Raw genomic sequence first — 18,422 nt, forward strand, 5'->3', positions numbered from 1 at the left:
ATAAATTGATATATCAATAAGAACAACAACGAAACAATAGAAGTACATAGAGTCAAACTTTCATTATCTGTTTTAAAAACTGTACTTCTGCTTTCAGAGGTGGGAAGAGAGAAGTCACAATACAAGCAAAATGTTTTGGGGTTTTTGGTTTTTTTTTTTGTCTGCGACCTGCTGAAAATGAGTCTGTGACCCTATTCTGGGTTCCTAGCCAGACATTGAGAACCCATAAAAACTATGGTAGCTAAACAGCTATCCCCAGTATTGTTTAAAAAGTGTATATTTATTGTTATTTAACCTTTTTAAATATAAAATCCGGTGTTATACACTCTCTTAATTCACTTATTCATTGGTTTGTCTCTTTCACCTACTCATTCCTTCCCATAGGTCAGCTGGTGCTGATCCTAACTCACATCATGTGTAAGGCAGACAAGGGGAAAACATGCAAACTCAGCACAGAAGGATCCCATGTGCTTTCATTTTTCTATTCTCATGCCAAATACACCACAACTGTCAGCATCCCAACCAAAATGTAGATCTAAATGCCAGAAAAGTTTGTTTTGCCGAAATGACAGAATTTGTCTTTCTTTTGTTTTTGTTGTTGTTGTTTTAATCTTCTTTTACTTGTATTTTATATAACACACTTGCTATGAGACACGCTCACCAGCCACTTATTTATTCAGTAAGCATTTTACTGGAAATCCCAAATACTGAGATCATATTTTTAGCTTTGTTTTTGTAGTACTGCTATTGCTATACATTGCTGTCGCAAACAATGCAGATGGAAATGAGTTTTACATGTTAGTATGTTTAGTGCCATCGCTGTATCTCCTTTTGTGACATGTTAATATATATTGTCAGTAACTAAAACACTCTCTCAGTAGCATTAGCCTTTAGCCTATATCAGAGAATGCCATAGTCGTATTATATTCTAAAGCCCATTTGATATGATTAATGTGTAATGATGATGTCATAACACATGATGTTCCATCAAACAAAAATCGAACTCATTTGGAGGTTTTATATTTTAGGACGGTTCTAAAGATGTATCTGATCTTCAAAACCTAGATTTCCTACCATAAAGCAACATGACAGCACATGACTTTAGGACATACATCAGAACACATTGTTCTAAGGTGGTACATGACCTTAATAATTATATCAGCTGGGCAGAGAAAAAAATAGAGAACCTAGCGATTGCTGTCGTTAACAGAAAGCTGAATTTATCCTTGACTTACCCCAGTGAATAATACCAACTTCTTGTTTTTCACCTCTCCAGAGTGATTATTCCTGTTTTTGATAGTTTGTTTGAGTACAAAACTGCAACTCAGTGCCACCATGTATGGTTTGGCTGGAGGAGAGTTTATCTCAAATTCACAAATTACAACAAAATGTATTAGGGAATGGATTTATTTTGTATAACATTTGCATTTTTAACTGTTCTCTAATGCTGAGCACCGTCTAATAGCTTTTGGTTGATAGGAAGTTATATCTGTCAGACAATTCACAGACTATCCTATACACACACATTTACAAAAATCCCCCCAACAAGAGGTAAGTATATGGACCACATAAGACAACATGAAATAATTTACCATTTTTTTTCCCACCTGAGTTTTTCACTCCATGTGAGCGTCCAATTATAGTCCAACCTAGTCAACAATAAACTGAAGCATTAATGAAGTAATGGTGAATTCCTTTTTCCAAAATAGCTGAACCTCAGTAAAACTTTAATACCTCTCCTGTATAGTTACAGTTGCTCTGTGCACAGCAGAGGCCATACAGGAATCTGCTGACACACTTTAGGGGTACTAGTGGTATTTTTTGCAGTCTATTCCATTTTTGTGTGTTTTACCTTATAGCAGTGACATAGTTGTTGAAATTATTTTTTTATGTTCTATTTATTTAAAAGTGGCTCCAGGGGTCAGACTCTCTCCTGCAGTGGACTGTAGGTGGCCAACAAACCCTGTGCAGGTTCACATCTCAAATCAATGCACGAGCCCATGTGTAAAACTCAAGGCCCGGGGCCCAAATCCGGCCCTTCAGAGCATTGACTCAGCCCACAGGAGAAAGTGATAATGACAGAGAATGAATCATTGTGTAAATGACCAAAAATTGCAGTTGTAAATTGTTATTGAAAGAACTCTAAATCTTTCCAAAAACCTGCAATTTTTTTTTTTAAATAATTCCACAAAAATCTCCACAAATTAAATACATTTTGGTCAAAAATAAATAAATCAAACAACCTTTAAGTATCTGTCACTTATTGCTTAGATATTGTTGATGCCTCCCATACTTCATGCCTAATTTTCAACTGTAAGTGCAAACTCTGGCACATTGTATATATTTATCATTTATTATTATTATTATTATTATTATTATTATTATTATTATTATTATTATTATTATTGTTGTTGTTGTTGTTGTTGTTGTTGTTGTTGTTGTTTCTGGTTTGTTTTTTTGTTCTTTGCACCAACTACCAAGTTAAATTCCTTGTGCAGTTTTTAAACTGTACTTGGCGAATAAAAACTTTTCTGATTCTGATATTTTTTTTTTCCTGTACATAAATAATGAACATCCAACATTGATTTGAAACCAGACAGTCCGCCAGATGGCGCTAAAAGCTGAGGTTTTGTGTCCATTCTAACAACGTTAGACTAAAAGGTTGAACGTATGTAGAGTCTGTCAGTGATGAACTTTATGCATATATTTACACTGTCATATCCTGATACTGTGTGTGTGTGTGATTGAGGACAGATGCGGCTTTGGTTGTGCACATCTGGCACCGCTGCCTCCAAACTTTCGCTTTAAGAAGGCGCGTCTCTGTGTTGCTGCTGCTGCTGCTGCTGCTGCGGTGTTTATTCCAGCCTCAGTCAGTCAGTCAGTGGCACATGGACACCACCGACTCCTCAACGCACCGACTGACACCGACTAATCTCTGCACGGTGTGAATAAAACGCTGATCCACTGCAGCTAATCAGATGGTTTACATTCATAGTCTCTGATCCGGCTGACATCAGCGCCTGCGGCAGTTTGAGGTGCTCAACAAGGCGCGCCGACGGTGAGACAGACCCACAGAGTGGAGGGACCAAACTGGACCCGGACATGATCAGCTGTCAGCCGTCAAAGGTGAAGCTCACATGGGTCTGAGAGGCATGGAGCTGCTGCTGCTGGAGCTGCTGCTGCAGGGAACCCATGTGAACCAAACCCAAAGCTGAAAGTGTGTGGCATGGCTGCATCCAGCAACTCAAGCCTCTCAGGTTCATCTCTGTCTTCAGGTAAGAGCCAGAACACACATGTCCTACACATGTCCATGCACTGGATCTCCTATTGTTCGCAGTCAATAACCTATTCTCGTGTTTGTTTTGTGTTTTTTGAGATTGTGGCAGGATGGTTTAAAAACTCAGTCACTTTTTCATAGCTGATGTATTTTTAATATGTATGAAGCTTTCCTCACATTTGGAAAATTTTTCCTTCATTTGACACAGACATTCATGTTAAACAGCATGTTCTATATCATTGTTAAAAATGTGAACACGAAAAATAAATCTAAATGCAAATGTTAAATCTAAATCTAAATGCAAATGTTAAATCTAAATCTAAATGTAAATGTTAAATGTAAATCTAAAAAATGTTAAATTGATATCTAAATGTTAGATATATCACCTCGTGATGGACAGGCACTGACATGCCCAACTTTGTGTAATTTCTAAACATTTAGCTTTACACTTGGCAACCGATTTAACATTTAGATTTAACATTTTGATTTACATTTACCATATAGATTTAGATTTAACGTTTACATTTAGATTTACATTTCACATTTAGATTTAGATTTAAGATTTATGTTTCCGATTTACATTTAGATTTAACATTTAGATTTAATATTTACATTTTGATTTATTATTAAAATTTAGATTTAACATTTAGATTTATTTTTCATGTTTACACATTTTTAACAATGACATAGAAAATGCTGTTTTACATGAAATTGTCTCAAATGAAAGAAAAATGAGCTAAATGTGAGGAAAATGAGCTTAATGTTCAAAATATGTCAGCTATGAAACAGTAACCTAGTTTTTACATCCAGCACCCCATAGGACGACAAGAACAAAAACATTGCCATCTGTTCTAAGTGGATGCTGCAGAGGAAGCATCAAAGATAAAGGACTTCCTCTGTATCTCTATGGACAAGAAGGTTTCAATGCTGTCACCACAGACAGTCATAAAGAGAAGCTGAGATGTTTATCTAAAAGGGACATTTGAGATTGAAACTGTCTGCTTTATTCTCCTAACAAACATTCACATCACTCGAGTATGGAAAGTAGAACAATTCATCATTCAATACGTATTCCACATCTTAGGAAATGTGCTTTTATGTGTTCACATTTCAGAAAATGAAATACACAAAATGGCTTAACGCATATTTAAATAAAACACTAGACTGACAGCAGCCCAGTGCTTGTCTGTGATGATAAAAGCGTGTTTGCTAGGCTATGGAATACAAAGTCCTTCATCAAAGCACTATTTGATGTTGCAGCAGCAGTGCCAGCGACCTCAGGCATGAGAGTGTGGCTGTGGGGGAGACATGGGAAGGGGGACTGCTTGTTTATAATACCACTCTCAGCATTTTAGTTTGTTTCCCACACAGAGAGAGTCTCATCTAAAATGAGCACAGAAACTTCTCTGACCTACAAAAGCTTTGTAAGAAATGATGCAAATGATTGTAACACAGAAAAGTTTGGGGCGCAGATTGTAAAGTTGTGCAAGCTAAAATAAATGGTAACTTTTTGCAACATTTAGCAACAAACCACGTTTAAAAAAACGTGTGAAATTTTTTTTAGGTTACTTTTGACCAAATTTACAGCAATATTTGTGAAATGTATTTTCTCATAAGAATACAATGTTAATGTTAAATATAAATGTTAAATACTAAATGTAAATGTTAAATCTATTCAAATCAATTTAAATTCACCAGAAATTTATTTTGGTACTACCGGTGAAGCTACATATTAAGTTTCACCCGTAACATTTAGATTTAACATTTAGACTTAGATTTAACATTTAGATTCAGATTCAATATTTAGATTTAAATTTTTGATTTAACATTTAGATTCAGATTAAATTTTTAGATTTAAATTTTAGATTTAAATTTTAGATTTAACATTTAGATTTAACATTTAGATTTGGATTTAACATTTAGATTTGGATTTAACATTTAGATTTAACATTTAGATTCAGATTCAACATTTAGATTATATTTTTACAATAAAATAAATTTCACTGCTGTAAATCTGGTCTAGAGTAACATTTAAAAAAAAAAAAAAAAAAATATATATATATATATATATATATATATATATAACACATGATTTTTAAAAGAAGTTTGTTGCTCAGTGTTGCAAAAAGTTGCTTTACAATCAACGCCCCATTGAAAAGTATTATTTTAGAGGTTTTTCCCTGTGAGTTTGTTTTGAGAATCCTGCTCTTCAAAAGACACTGCAGCTCAATGGGAAATAAGGTGGTTTCCAAGCTGATACAAGCAAAGCTAACCAACCACACAGCATTATCTTCTGTTTGCCTCTCAGAAAGCAGTTAGTTTTACAGCTCAACCAATGCAGCTTTAAGAGGAAACTCTTTACTTTCTGTGGCTTTGGAGGGTTGTCATTACTGTTGGCCTCACAATATAATTATCAGAGGTTATAAGCAGCACTGCTGCCAGGGATAGAGTGGTTGTCACATGGGTGTTATTATTTTCATGCAAAGCTCTTTGGCAGCCAGACACAAGATTTTTACCATGACATGAGATCTTTTCACAGTTTCTGCTGCACACAGTAGGTCATTTATTCTCACTGCAAACCAAATGCTGGCAGTGGAGGGATTTTTAGCTTGTGTTAGTATTAAGTGTATCATGTGATCTTTTGTATGTGACTGGTAATGTAATTAATATGTTTGTTGTGAATTATTTATAGCACAATGTATAAGAAAAACACAAATACAAGGATCAGTGTTGGTCCCACACCAGGCAGGAGGTGACTGGAAATGATCAAAACTATAGAAATAAATCTATTCAGGACTCGGGAGGCACTAAATATTGTTTCATTTCACTTATTTACAAAGTGAGATTCTTTAGAATGTGTGTTATCACTCATTTATCTGAGCAAAATGGGGGAAATAGGAGAAATAGTTTGAGAGGCACTGGTGTAAATTACCAAATAATTCAGTTGTGAATTGCTGTTAAAAGAATTCTACATTTTTCCAAAATCCTGCAATTTTTCTCAAATTATTCCACCAAATCTCTGTAAATTAAATAAAAATTGGTCGAAAAATAAATAAATCTGTCACTTATTGCTTAGATATTGTTGGTGCCTTCTATGCTTTATGTCTAATTTATAACTGGAAGCACAAACGTGGGCACAATAATTTTGAAATGGTTTGGTTTTCCCACCTAAAACCTGCGGCCCACTTGTGATCCAACTGGTCCGTATTTGGCCTTTGAACTAAAATGAGTTTGTACACATAATTCTAATATATATCCAGCTATATGATACTATCATACTACATCTAAAAACATGGAAAGGTTGCAGTATGTTTGTTACACTCTTGTTTTTCCACCTCAATGATAGTTTTTGGCTTGTTTTCTCCATCTGGGAGTGTCCTACAGATTTTTGGCATGGGTGGGTATGGAAGCTCGTACAGTATCAGCAGTAGTCTATTTGCCAAGATGCCCCATGGGGGAAAGCTTTGAAAATAACTCGAGAAAAAGAGCGTGGAAGTCTGTCGTCAGCTTCAGCATTAAATGACAAAATTGTTGAGGGAGGTTAAATTGTAGCCTTGTACTACACAGTGGCTTTCTGCCCGACAACATCCTCTTCGTCTCTGACAAACGCTGCAGTTCACCTCAAAAATGTTTTTACAAATTCTGAGAATTTTTTTTTTTTTTTCCCGTCCTCCACAGAATAAATCTTAATTGGTTTTCTGTCATGTACACCCAGTGACTTGCATGTTTTATAGCGTTAGCGTGTCAGCTAATTTGTTCGTGATATAACGGGATCATCAAACCCCAGGGCTGTGTACAAACTCATGTGTTTGGATCGGTGCAAAATTTAATCACAGATGGTGTTCCTGCTGCATCACTGCTGCGTCCCACAGACACGCTGTGCATGCATGTGTCTACCCTGGTATTAAAGAGAAATGTCATATTTCAGATGCACTCAGAGTTCCCTAAAGCTGTACGTTGTCTCACATTTATAGGACGTATATTATGATTAGACTATTCTTTTTTGTCCAATTTGTGAAACAGATCATACAAACCATCCCTGGTTCAGTTAAGTTCAGCTTCATTTATTCTAAACCAAAGGTAGATTTATATTACAGAAGGATCTTCCAGTTAGACACACCACCGTGACCACAGACTAAAAAAATTGTACAGAAATATGCAACATCTCCTGCCAAAATGTGGTTTATTATTATGTATTTATACTGTATGTACATCAATCCCCATGGAAAAGAGTCCTTAAAGAGAATGAACATCACATTAACAGGTTTCAACATCAATCGTCATCATTCTTGTGACCACATATCTTTGTCGTACATTTAAATGTTTGTATTGGACTTAAAAGTCCCTTATCTCATTCCAACCCATAAAAATGGGTAAATGTTGAGCATATTGACATATCAAACTAAAGATGATTGGTTTGGACTGGCTGACGTATTGATGGTTCCATCTTGAATCAATACCGGTGTGTCTTTTTGCAACTTTGCACCCACATTCCTGTTGTATGCAGATTTGTCGCCAGGATTAGGCCATGTTGTCCCAGGGCTGTGGTTACAGCAGTAGCTTACCTTCACAGGATGATTTAGGAGTATGGTTAAGTATGATTAAGGGCTTTATTTTATTGATTTGGTTCAATTTTCTTGGACAAAGTTGACAAAGTAAAATAGCTCTCATAAGGTTTGCATTAGAACTCGGCCCATATGTGAATTTTTGGGGCACCAGTATTGGTTTACAAAGATATATTGGTAGATATATGAAATAAGAACATTGATACACACAGGTTATATACTAGGGCTGAGCCATTTTGCCTAAAAAAAAATTATAATAATCTTTGATTTTTTTTTTTTTAAAAGAAAAATTTGAGTTTTGATTTGATTTTCAACTTTTTTTTCAATGCACTTAAAAATGACTGCAGACATCAGATATATTGTCAAAAGTGCAACTTTATTGCTGTGATTGTACTCACGAGTTAAAATGCGTAGAACAATCCCAACAATTTCAAGCTTTAACCCAGGTTTAAGCAAAAGTGCAACAGCAACTTCACAGTCGCTTAAATTTTCTGATTAAGAAATCAGATAATTACATATTCTACAACATACGTATATTACAATTAAAAAAATAATTAACTCTTCCCTTAGCATCTCAGCATCGTGCAAATAAAACATTATTGCCTGTGGCACACATATAGCCTACTCAAAGGGTAAACAAAGAGGAAGCTGGCTCACATCACGCTATGGTAACCCACTGAAAAAACTGTGGTTGAAGAAAAAAAAAAACAAAAAAAACTCAAATTTGCAAAATAAAATTATTTTTATCTACAAATTTGATAAATCGATGAATGATTTTTTTGCCCAGCCCTAATATATACTGTACATGAACACAAATTCTTATAATAGCCAAAATATGATTCAAGACAAGGAAACATAACACTCCTAAATTAAAATACGGAATTTTAATTAGTAACACTGTCAATATAAGGACTGTAAAGACACTGACAAATAAGAAAAAGGCAAACTTGTGCAAACTGCATTTCGGGAATACAAAATGAAAAAAATATTTAAAAATGAAGTTTGCAAACATTAAACATGGATGAATCAATAAAGACAAAATGTAACTGTAAAGAATGAATTAACTAGTGCACTTCTCCTAATGTTGTAATTACATTTTGTATTTATTACTGCCTATTCACAATTTCCACGCAGAAAAAAAGTGATTAATCGGCCTCACTATTGACCGATGGTGATTAACAACTGCTTTAATCGGGTTCTTTGCATTTTCTGTCCTCTTTTCAAAAAAGCTTAAATAATTTTATTGGTCATTCAAAACTGTTCATACACAGACGCTTAATCACAGCCATTGATCAGCATTAGTTTTTACATGTGTACATTTAGAAATCAATCATCCAAACCCAATCCATACGCATCATTTACTAGGTCAATCAAGCTCACACCTGCCTGTAATGAATTCACTGAATGGATGGCGTCTCTATAGGGAGAGTTTTCTTTGAAGGAGTGGAGCCCTCTGGCTCAGAGGAAGGAATAACTTATTCTTCCTGATCATCAGACACACACTCTAAAATTCCTTTTGAAGCTCTTTGGGTTTCTGGGTGTTTATGTGCGTGTGTGTGCTTGTGTTTGCATCTGTGTGGAAGATTAGGTTCACATAAATGTACATTTGAGGTCGTACACAATGTGCTGGTGTGTGTGGACTGACCGCCAACTGGTTTCCAGACTGAAATCAATCATTCATCAATGAGAGAAATTGAGAAAAACATATTTTGCAGCTTACCCGATGAAATCACATTTTTTTTTAATATATGACACAGGAATGAATCTTTCACAGTGCTATCGGTGCAGCACACACTGACAAAGCCTTAATGTTACAAACATACATTTTCCAAGGCAGCTTATGGCTAACAGGAGCATGAAGCCTGAAGGTTATTTAGTTGTTTTTTTTTTCAAGAGACATTCAGTGAAAGGTTTCAACCACAACATTCATCTTTGAAGCTGCCACTTCTCGGCTCAGTGGCTTTTATCGTTGACAGACTTATTTTCCTTGTCAATGTATGTCTGTCCGTGTGTCGTCTGTGCTTTTCCACCAAACATGACGAGAAGCAGCAATGAGCTTTTTCACTGCTCTCACTCATACTCCTGCCAGGAGACACTCTGCTCGTTTCTCCTCCTGAGCTACGGTTTAAAACAACAATATTTGGTGGTACACATGTGCATGTCATTAGTAATAAGTAGATTTAACCTGACTACCATCCATTATGTGTTCTCTGGGTATAAGCGGTGATTCCCGTCATGTCTGAGGTGTGTTTGATTTCATACCTCTGGTCTGAGAGAGGTGTGTTTCTGCTTGGCTGATGAGTCAAAACATGAATGATTTTTAACTACTGGATCAATACAATTTGTTGCCCAGACAGGTAGTCAAATATTTGAGACGCTGCGACAATGAGCAGCTGTTTTGTGCATTTGATGTGTGATATGAGCCACTGTGATTGCTTATTATGCATATTATTCCTGGCCAGGGTGTTTGTAGGGTGCTGTTGTCATCCATTGATCCAATTAGTTTGTATTTTCTAAACGTGTATGTGAGTTTTGATGTGGATTTCAAAGTAACTGCCTGAGTCTCAATGTGTTAGCCTCACAATATACTGTAATGGCATGAATAAATGAATGAAAGAATGACTGTTTTATGTAACTGTATAAAACGATTAGTTGTTTAAATTTAAAAAGTACCCTGTAAACCTGAACGTAAATAGACTTTAATAGATTAAGTAGTTATTCAAAATTATAAAAAAAGTTAATTATGTCAAGTTGAACTACTTGAACTATTTTTTTTGAGTAAATTGAACTATATTATATTATTATTTGTTTATAAGTAAGCATTAGGGATGTCCCAATACAACCTTTTCACTTCCAATACGATACCGATATTACAGCCTTGAGTATTGGCTGATACCGATATTGATCCGATGCGATATCAGCACGAATCATACATACTTTTATGAATGTTAAAAAAGGCTTGATCAAGTGATGTCACTCAAACAGAAAGCAATAGTCAGCAACAGTAGGTATGAGAAAAACTGACCCGTTTATTATTAACCAATTGGTTACATGAATTTTAACTTTCAATATAATATCTACAGTATTCTACAATAAAAGAAATATAATATATTATATTTATATATATTGGAGATTTTCGATGCAGTCCGATAAAATCCGATATTCGTTTTCTGTCTTATATCGGACCGATATAGATATCAGATCAGGACACCTCTAGTAACCATAACTTACAAACACAGCTTAAGTACAACTTAATAGAATTAAGTTATTACATGCTAACAATGATAAAATCCTGTTATTTATGTCGTTTCAAATGGGGATTATTTAAAAATAAAGTTAATTCATATAGCACTTTAATTTAACTGTTATCAAAAAGTACAACCTTTTAAGTTCTAGAAACTTTTGACTTTTAATTTAATCACAATTAAGGCAACCTATTGCCTCAATTTTTTTGAGTTCTAGTAACTAATTTGTGTTTACCGTACATTGTACTGGGATAGGCTTTCCCAGTCTCATTCTTTACATCCACTGCTTTGTGTGTAACCCTGATGGTTATTGTGTAGTCATGAGTCCAGTTATATATAGTTTGAAAGCAAGAAAATATGGAACACATGATTGGCAGTGGGTCAACAATCTGAAACCACTATAATGGTGCTATTGTTCTAGAAGACAGCAATAGCAGTAGTCGAGTAGATCCTTTCATTTCTAATATTATTACAGTTATTCTTGACATGAGATGAACTTGATGTGGTCTCATGCTGATCTGTGTGTCACATATTAGTTTCAACTCGGAGGAAAAACACTGAGTAAAAGTCTGTAACTTACAGTGGTATAAAAACAACTAAATAGTAATGTCTTGTCTACTTAGAACAATTAGGGCAACACGTTTAGGTAAGATGAATGATGAATGAAATAACTCTAAATACCCTTTTTGTTTTTAACTGGAGGTTGTTATTATCTATTAGTTCAGTCTGTTTGTAGTATCTAAACTTGCCTGAGGTCGTCACTTTTACTTTGAAGTTATTGCTTAAAATCTTTAAATACACGTTTGCCCATGTCACCATTATCTCTGTGTTTTGAATGACTTTATGCCAGAAATTACTTTAATAGCTTTGCTACTTTAGCACATTTTCTGCAGCTTTTTTTCCCCCCTTTAATAACGGCACGATCCAAGGCCATTACAAGTCATTACTCAAACTCCAAGTAATGTTGCAAATCATTTCTTGCTGCGGGGCTTTTACTCATCCACCTACTCTCCCACTTTTGCTCTCTTAATGCAACAGTGCACTCCAAAATATGAAAACAGTATTAAAACTATATATATGAACTGTATTTAACTAGTGTGAGTGCTTGTACAGTCATAACTCAGCCCTAATACCTAATACCAGCTGGCTATAGGTGACAGGTTAACATCGTGTCCACATGTGCTGAATGGGACTGTTGTCATGTTCTTAATACCCTGCCGGTGGGTATTATTGATCAGATGCAACCTTCAAAGTGTTCAATCACTAAAGTCTGCATTGATTGTCTATAAAGCAGCTTATGCGGTTAGAACTGTACTGTATAGTGTGAATAATGCTTGAACACAATAGAGGGATAAAGAATAGTGACACGATTTTGTTGTAAATCCCCCATTTATTCCACTGGGAATGAATTCTAAATTGAGTCGTTATTTAGAGTAAAACATGGCTGCCTGTTGGTGATAATCACAGATGTCTGTTTAATTTCTTTTCGCAGACCCTGAGGATTACCAACCACCAATATGGAAATCTTACTGTGAGTATTTCTATCAGTTCATCCACTGTTTAGTAATACGTGACAATCTGTGTAGGTCTATGGCAGACATGGGCAACTGGCGGCACGGGGGCCACATGCGACCCTTGATCTAATTTTATGCAGCCCCCAAAGTGAACGTACAAAATGACAGAAAAATACACAAAACAAAAGTAAGAATTGCTTGTATAACGCTGCAAGAAAAAAATAGTAAAAGACAAGAGAAACACAGGAAATTATGCAAAAACACACAAAACTACTACAAAATTGAACAAAACGGCAACAGTGATACACAAAATGTGTCCAAATAACACAAAACGACAACAAAAATGACTCCAAAAATATACAAAATGACAACAAAAGTACACAAAAAAGACAAGAAAAACACGCAAAAAAGGACTCCGCAAAACCCACAGTACTAACAAACAAGCAAAATGACAACAGAAATACACAATGTGACTCCAAAAAACATACATTCTACAGAAAAACACAGAAAAGGACTAAAGAAATGCCTAATAATAAACAAGAAAACAACAAACATACATACAGTAGAATGACAGAAAAACACACAAATTTACTATTAAAACTCTTTGTTCTTTCCTGTGTTAACACTCAGATTGGTCGTTCTAAATTCTAAATGCTAACATGGATGTTGATAATGTGGCCCTTCCATCAAACAAACACATTTTTTTGGTCCTCGCTGTGATAGAAGTTGCCCACCTCTGTTCTATGGGATACTTTAAATAAATTTTCTTTTGCTAATCCTAATGGATTTCTGTACTCAGTGCTTTAAAAGGGACACATGCACTATAACCTATACTCAACATTTTCACACATGCAAATGCTGAAATCCTAATCTGTGAGTAAAATATGTTAGAAGCCCTCAGGATAACATGATGTTCTACCTGCAAAGAAGCTGAGCTGGAATGGGGTCTATTGAACGCCCACTCTCACTTCAGTGTAATTTGGCTACGTGGGAGGAAGTGGTTTGAGAATGTGATAAAAATGTGATTATGAGTAACATGGGCCTACATTATACCTAAAAACTCTATTTGTTGTGTGCATGAAGCTTACAGATGAGCCAGTATATAGACAATAATACAAGAGAACAGTGAATATAAAACATGCTGAAATAAAATGTCAACACAGTGATGAAGCCGACCTCTTTTTAAATCATAAATTGAGTTATGTGAATGTGTGACGAAAGCTTTCTCCTCCCTTTTGGAACAACCTTTCATCACCACTGACAATCTACCCTTCAAAGTATTCAAATCTCATGTGTTTACTAGTTTGAACATGAAAATCATGCTAGGACGGTGATGGCGTAATGGTTAAGGTAATTGAAGAGTCACCAGTTTGATTCCAACCTGGGCATCACTGTGTTACGCTGAGCAAGTCCCTTAACCCAAACTGCTTATGTAGTTTGTTGCTTTGGATAAAAGCGTCTGCTGCACTAGTTTAATATTGGTGCAAATAATTGACAGTGAGTTAAATAGGTTACCAACCTCTGGGAAAAAAAAACTTTTAGTAAAAGGGCATTAGTTCATCCCTTTGAACAGCTGCCTTTGATGTCAGGCTTTTCTGAAGTATTTGTTTCTGCATTCAACGTACAAACAAATCAAATCAAAAAGACATTTTCCCCTTAATACATTTACATTTTTTTTATTTTTTTTTAGTAGTAGTTTATTTTTTTGGTCATTACAAACACGTCACACGTCAGCTGTGACACTATTACCAAAGAGAGCACTCAATACAGTTACTGTAATACCGACGATTGTAACACATAGGCACAAAACTTAAACGTCAGGAATCAAAGTTATGTTATGCATCCGCGATTAACTTCTTTTCTAATGATCTTCATTCAAGTGTGCTATACTTTTCCATGACTTTTAACTTATAGATTTGTTTTAATGCATGAATAGTTTCATACCGTTCCATAAATCAACTCCTTTGACTGATATACACCTTCTCATTGTATTAGTCCTGTCTTGTAGACAATGAGGAAGCATGAGGTGGTGTGCCTTGTACATCACAACTGCTGTGTAAACATCAACAAGATCATACAATGTTAAGATATTTAATCTAATAAAAAAAAGTGGATTTGTTGGAGCAGGATATTCTGCATGGCTGATCACTCTAATTGCTTTCTTTTGTATCAGGAAAATAGGTTATTTTAACCCTAACACTGAAGTATTTCTGCATATCAGGGTAGATCTCACCATCCACACATTACATTCGCCAAGGAGGTAATTTCACTGATGTTTATTTATTTGGTTTTTGTTTGTTTGTTTGTCTGTTTGCAGGATTACGTCAAAAGTACTTTACAGATTTTGATGACATTTTAATCAAAGATAAACCTTACAACATGGAAGATTATATTTTGAAGGGAATCAGATCAATATATTATTATATAAAAAAAAAAAAAAAAAAAAAATAAAAAAAAAGATCAATATATTGATACAAAATCTCTATTTCTCATCATTGACAAAGCATCTCATCTTTGTTTGTAATTGACCGAAATGTATGAAATTTCACTGAATTATGTTGGGTTGTTTCCTCAAATCCCTCATCAAGTTTCATCTGGATCGTATCTGGACTGCATAATTAATGGCAATATTATTAAGAAATGGGGGTGCCCATTCATTTGAACCTGTTGGATATTTGGCAGAGGTTTGCGCTCTCTGAGTGCTGTTGTTTCTATTGTTTTTAGTTGGTTGTATTTTTTTTTAACTTATCTGGTCTTTGGCTTAAGTGGTTTTTGTCTCATTGGAGTGAATCTTTCTCATTGACTGGTTGGAGCCAGACAGAATAAACAGAAAATGAACTTATTGTCTCTATCTTTAGAAAATGTCAACAAACATTCAGTTGTAAGGTAAAGCAGATGGCAGTAATGTATCACTTCTTACTTCTATAAATAAATAGAAGATTTTCCTCTACTTCAAATTTTTACACAAACTTAGATGTGCTTTTTCTCTGTCTCTCTTCGTGCTTGTGTGTGCGTTTGTGCATTTGTGTGTGTGTGTGAGCCAGCCATACATTTTGAAGTCACAATTAATGTGTAGTGCCATCAGTACACATTAGGTAAACGGACAACAGGTCCTAATTCACACAAATGGCCTTTAAATATATTGTCCTGTCATGTAAAGCACTCCGTGCTCAGACTCCCATTACTTAGGTAATAGAGTGAGTTCTTTCTGTTTCTGCTGCGTACAGGACAGCGTCCGTGAACTGGGATAAACTCTCTATAGTTGATATATTGACAGTTGGGAACATAAATGGCGCACGGTGGCTTAGTGGTTAGCACGTCCGCCCCACAGCAAGAAGGTCCTGGGTTCAAGCCCCGGGATGGACTTGGGTCCTTTCTGCGTGGAGTTTGCATGTTCTCCACGTGCTGCGTGGGTTTCCTCCGAGTACTCCGGCTTCCTCCCACAATCCAAAAACATGACTGTAAGGTTGATTGGAGTCTCTAAATTGCCCATCGGAGTGAATGAGAGAGTGAATGGTTGTTTGTGTCTGTGTTGCCCTGTGATGGATTGGCGCCCTGTCCAGGGTGTACCAGCGCCCTATGAGAGCCGGAGATTGGCACCGGTAGACCCCCGCGACCCTGTTAAAACGGGAATTAGCGGGTATGAAAATGGATGGATGGATGGAACATAAATGCTGCACACCATGCTTGGTTTACACCTGTCCAGCTGTTAGTTGAAGGTGTATTTCCTGTGTCAAACGTGGAGTACGCTATGAATATTGTGTATATTTTCAACAGTCTTTAATGTGCATCTTTCCTGAACAGTGTATCAGCTACAGCAAGAGGCCCCACGCCCAAAGAGGATCACATGCCCTCATGAGGTGAGTGTACCTTTGAATTTGTTCAAAATATAGACCCTTGCGACTGACGTCACGCTACATTGACCCAACGCCATCTTGGAAGATGACGGCCCTATACGGATGCACCTGCGTGGGTGTGTTTACATCAATAATAGTGTTATTTTTTGACTTTTTGAAAGCAGCCCATGTGCTAAACGATTGTCGAAGGTCGTCTCTGTTTGGCCTCAATATGTCGGCGGCCACGGATTATGTTGACACTTTACCAGAAGCTTAGAGAAGTCGGTACAAGGAGAAACTAGGTCTGATCGGCGGGAATGAACCCTACAACGTTCCTGTTGACAAATGGAATGAAGATGTCTCTTATTTCCCGGGAGTGACTCATCCTGACATTGTGAACGACCTCGTCTTTACATCGAGCTCATACACAATGGACCACATGAGAAGTTTTAAGGGACTGGAAGCTTACAACCAGTTTTTTTGTGGCTGGATTTGTGAAGAAGCTGCTTTTATTCATAATGGACTCCATGTGGTTAAATCCAGGCTCATTTTTCATAATTGAGTGTGAAATGCTGGTTTTTCAGAATCTGAGCTATTTTATTGATGACATCAATTTGTGTGAAAAAATAGATCTGCCCGGTTAATTTAGTTTAGTTTAGTTTAGTTTAATTTCCTGAATATGGACTTGTTCGAACCCCCAAACAGCGCAAAAGTTTACCATCGCTCTGGACTCTCTGCTTCGCTAAAACGTTTCCCGCGGTGGCTTGTTCTTCCATCATGGAGGAGGGCCGTACATCACGTGATCTGTGAGGTCATGTGGCATGGGTAAGTTTGATTTGAAGAATGGTTGGTACTTAAAGTGAAAGTTTGTCTGGAAATAAGCCTGAGATCCAGTCACAGGAAGCACTTTTTAACTGAATTGTGTTTTTATCAGCTTTATAATATCAACTCACTGTTTGGATAAGTTTAACTACGGCTGTAGTTCAGATAAAACGGTATTAATGAAAACAAACAGCAATGTGTTTGCAAAAAAAATAAGCTGCAGATAAAAATCAATGCGACAAAACTATTTAAATATTCATCTGCTTCTTTTCCCTTTAGTTATTGTCCGTACTGTATGTATTTAGGCACTGAACCAAACAGGAACACCTGCTCTTATTACACTGCTGATCAAACATTGGAGGAACACTTTTTAATCAGAGTGTGTGTTATTACATCAATTAGAATCCTGAGGTATTGATAGTAGCAGGGGAGGTGTAATCAGTTTCAGCTGCTTCAGGTGCAGCACAGTGGCCATAATGAGCCCATCTCCAAAACAGGGATGATTTCTTTTTTTTTTTTTTTTTAACTGATTGATTCATTACCAGTTCTGCGTTTGGCTAGTGTCAGTGTCGCACAGCTAGTCCAACTCCTTTGTTGTGTTTTCCAGCACAGTGTTTGGAGCGTGGAGGAGATTTTATGGGCAGAGATTTGTGCCACTAGAAACTGAATTAGTAACTTGAAATTGTATTTTTTCCTGCTGAAAAAAAAAAAATCATCTTAGTTCATTCCAAAAATGCAATATATTTCTGCTTTTCAAATTCAGATTCACACACACACACACACACACACACACACACACACACACACACACACACACACACACACACACACACACACACACATATATATATAACATTTCAAAAAATACAAACTCTCGATGAGGATAATAAACTCAACTTCTAACTTCTTCAAAAGCAAAGAACAAAAAACAATACAAAAGGGGGTAGATTAGATCAAAATAAAAAACTAGATATTAAGGTGCATCAGGGCTCCCATATGAGTTGAGCATACAATTTAATATACACATGTGTACACATGCATATATATATATATATATATATATATATATATATATATATATATATATATATATATATATATATACATTCTATCCGTACGCAGCGGCCTGCATTGGCCAATTTAGGTTGCGTGACTAATACTAA

At 35.9% G+C, this 18,422-nt stretch overlaps 1 protein-coding gene across 1 annotated transcript in view; it reads left to right on the top strand.

Annotated features, from left to right (window-relative positions):
• The first annotated feature begins 2,764 nt into the window (after window positions 1–2,764).
• The window catches only part of chn2 (chimerin 2), a 33,474-nt gene continuing 17,816 nt past the window's right edge, over window positions 2,765–18,422 (top strand). Inside the window, exons 1-3 of the mRNA XM_028469950.1 lie at window positions 2,765–3,275; window positions 12,580–12,618; window positions 16,406–16,461. Of these exons, the coding sequence (XP_028325751.1) occupies window positions 3,227–3,275; window positions 12,580–12,618; window positions 16,406–16,461 (144 nt within the window). The 5' untranslated portion in view covers window positions 2,765–3,226. The remainder of the gene's footprint in view (window positions 3,276–12,579; window positions 12,619–16,405; window positions 16,462–18,422) is intronic.

Source organism: Gouania willdenowi, chromosome 16 (genome assembly GCF_900634775.1).
Source record: "Gouania willdenowi chromosome 16, fGouWil2.1, whole genome shotgun sequence".
In the NCBI taxonomy this organism is placed as follows: Eukaryota; Metazoa; Chordata; class Actinopteri; order Blenniiformes; family Gobiesocidae; genus Gouania; species Gouania willdenowi.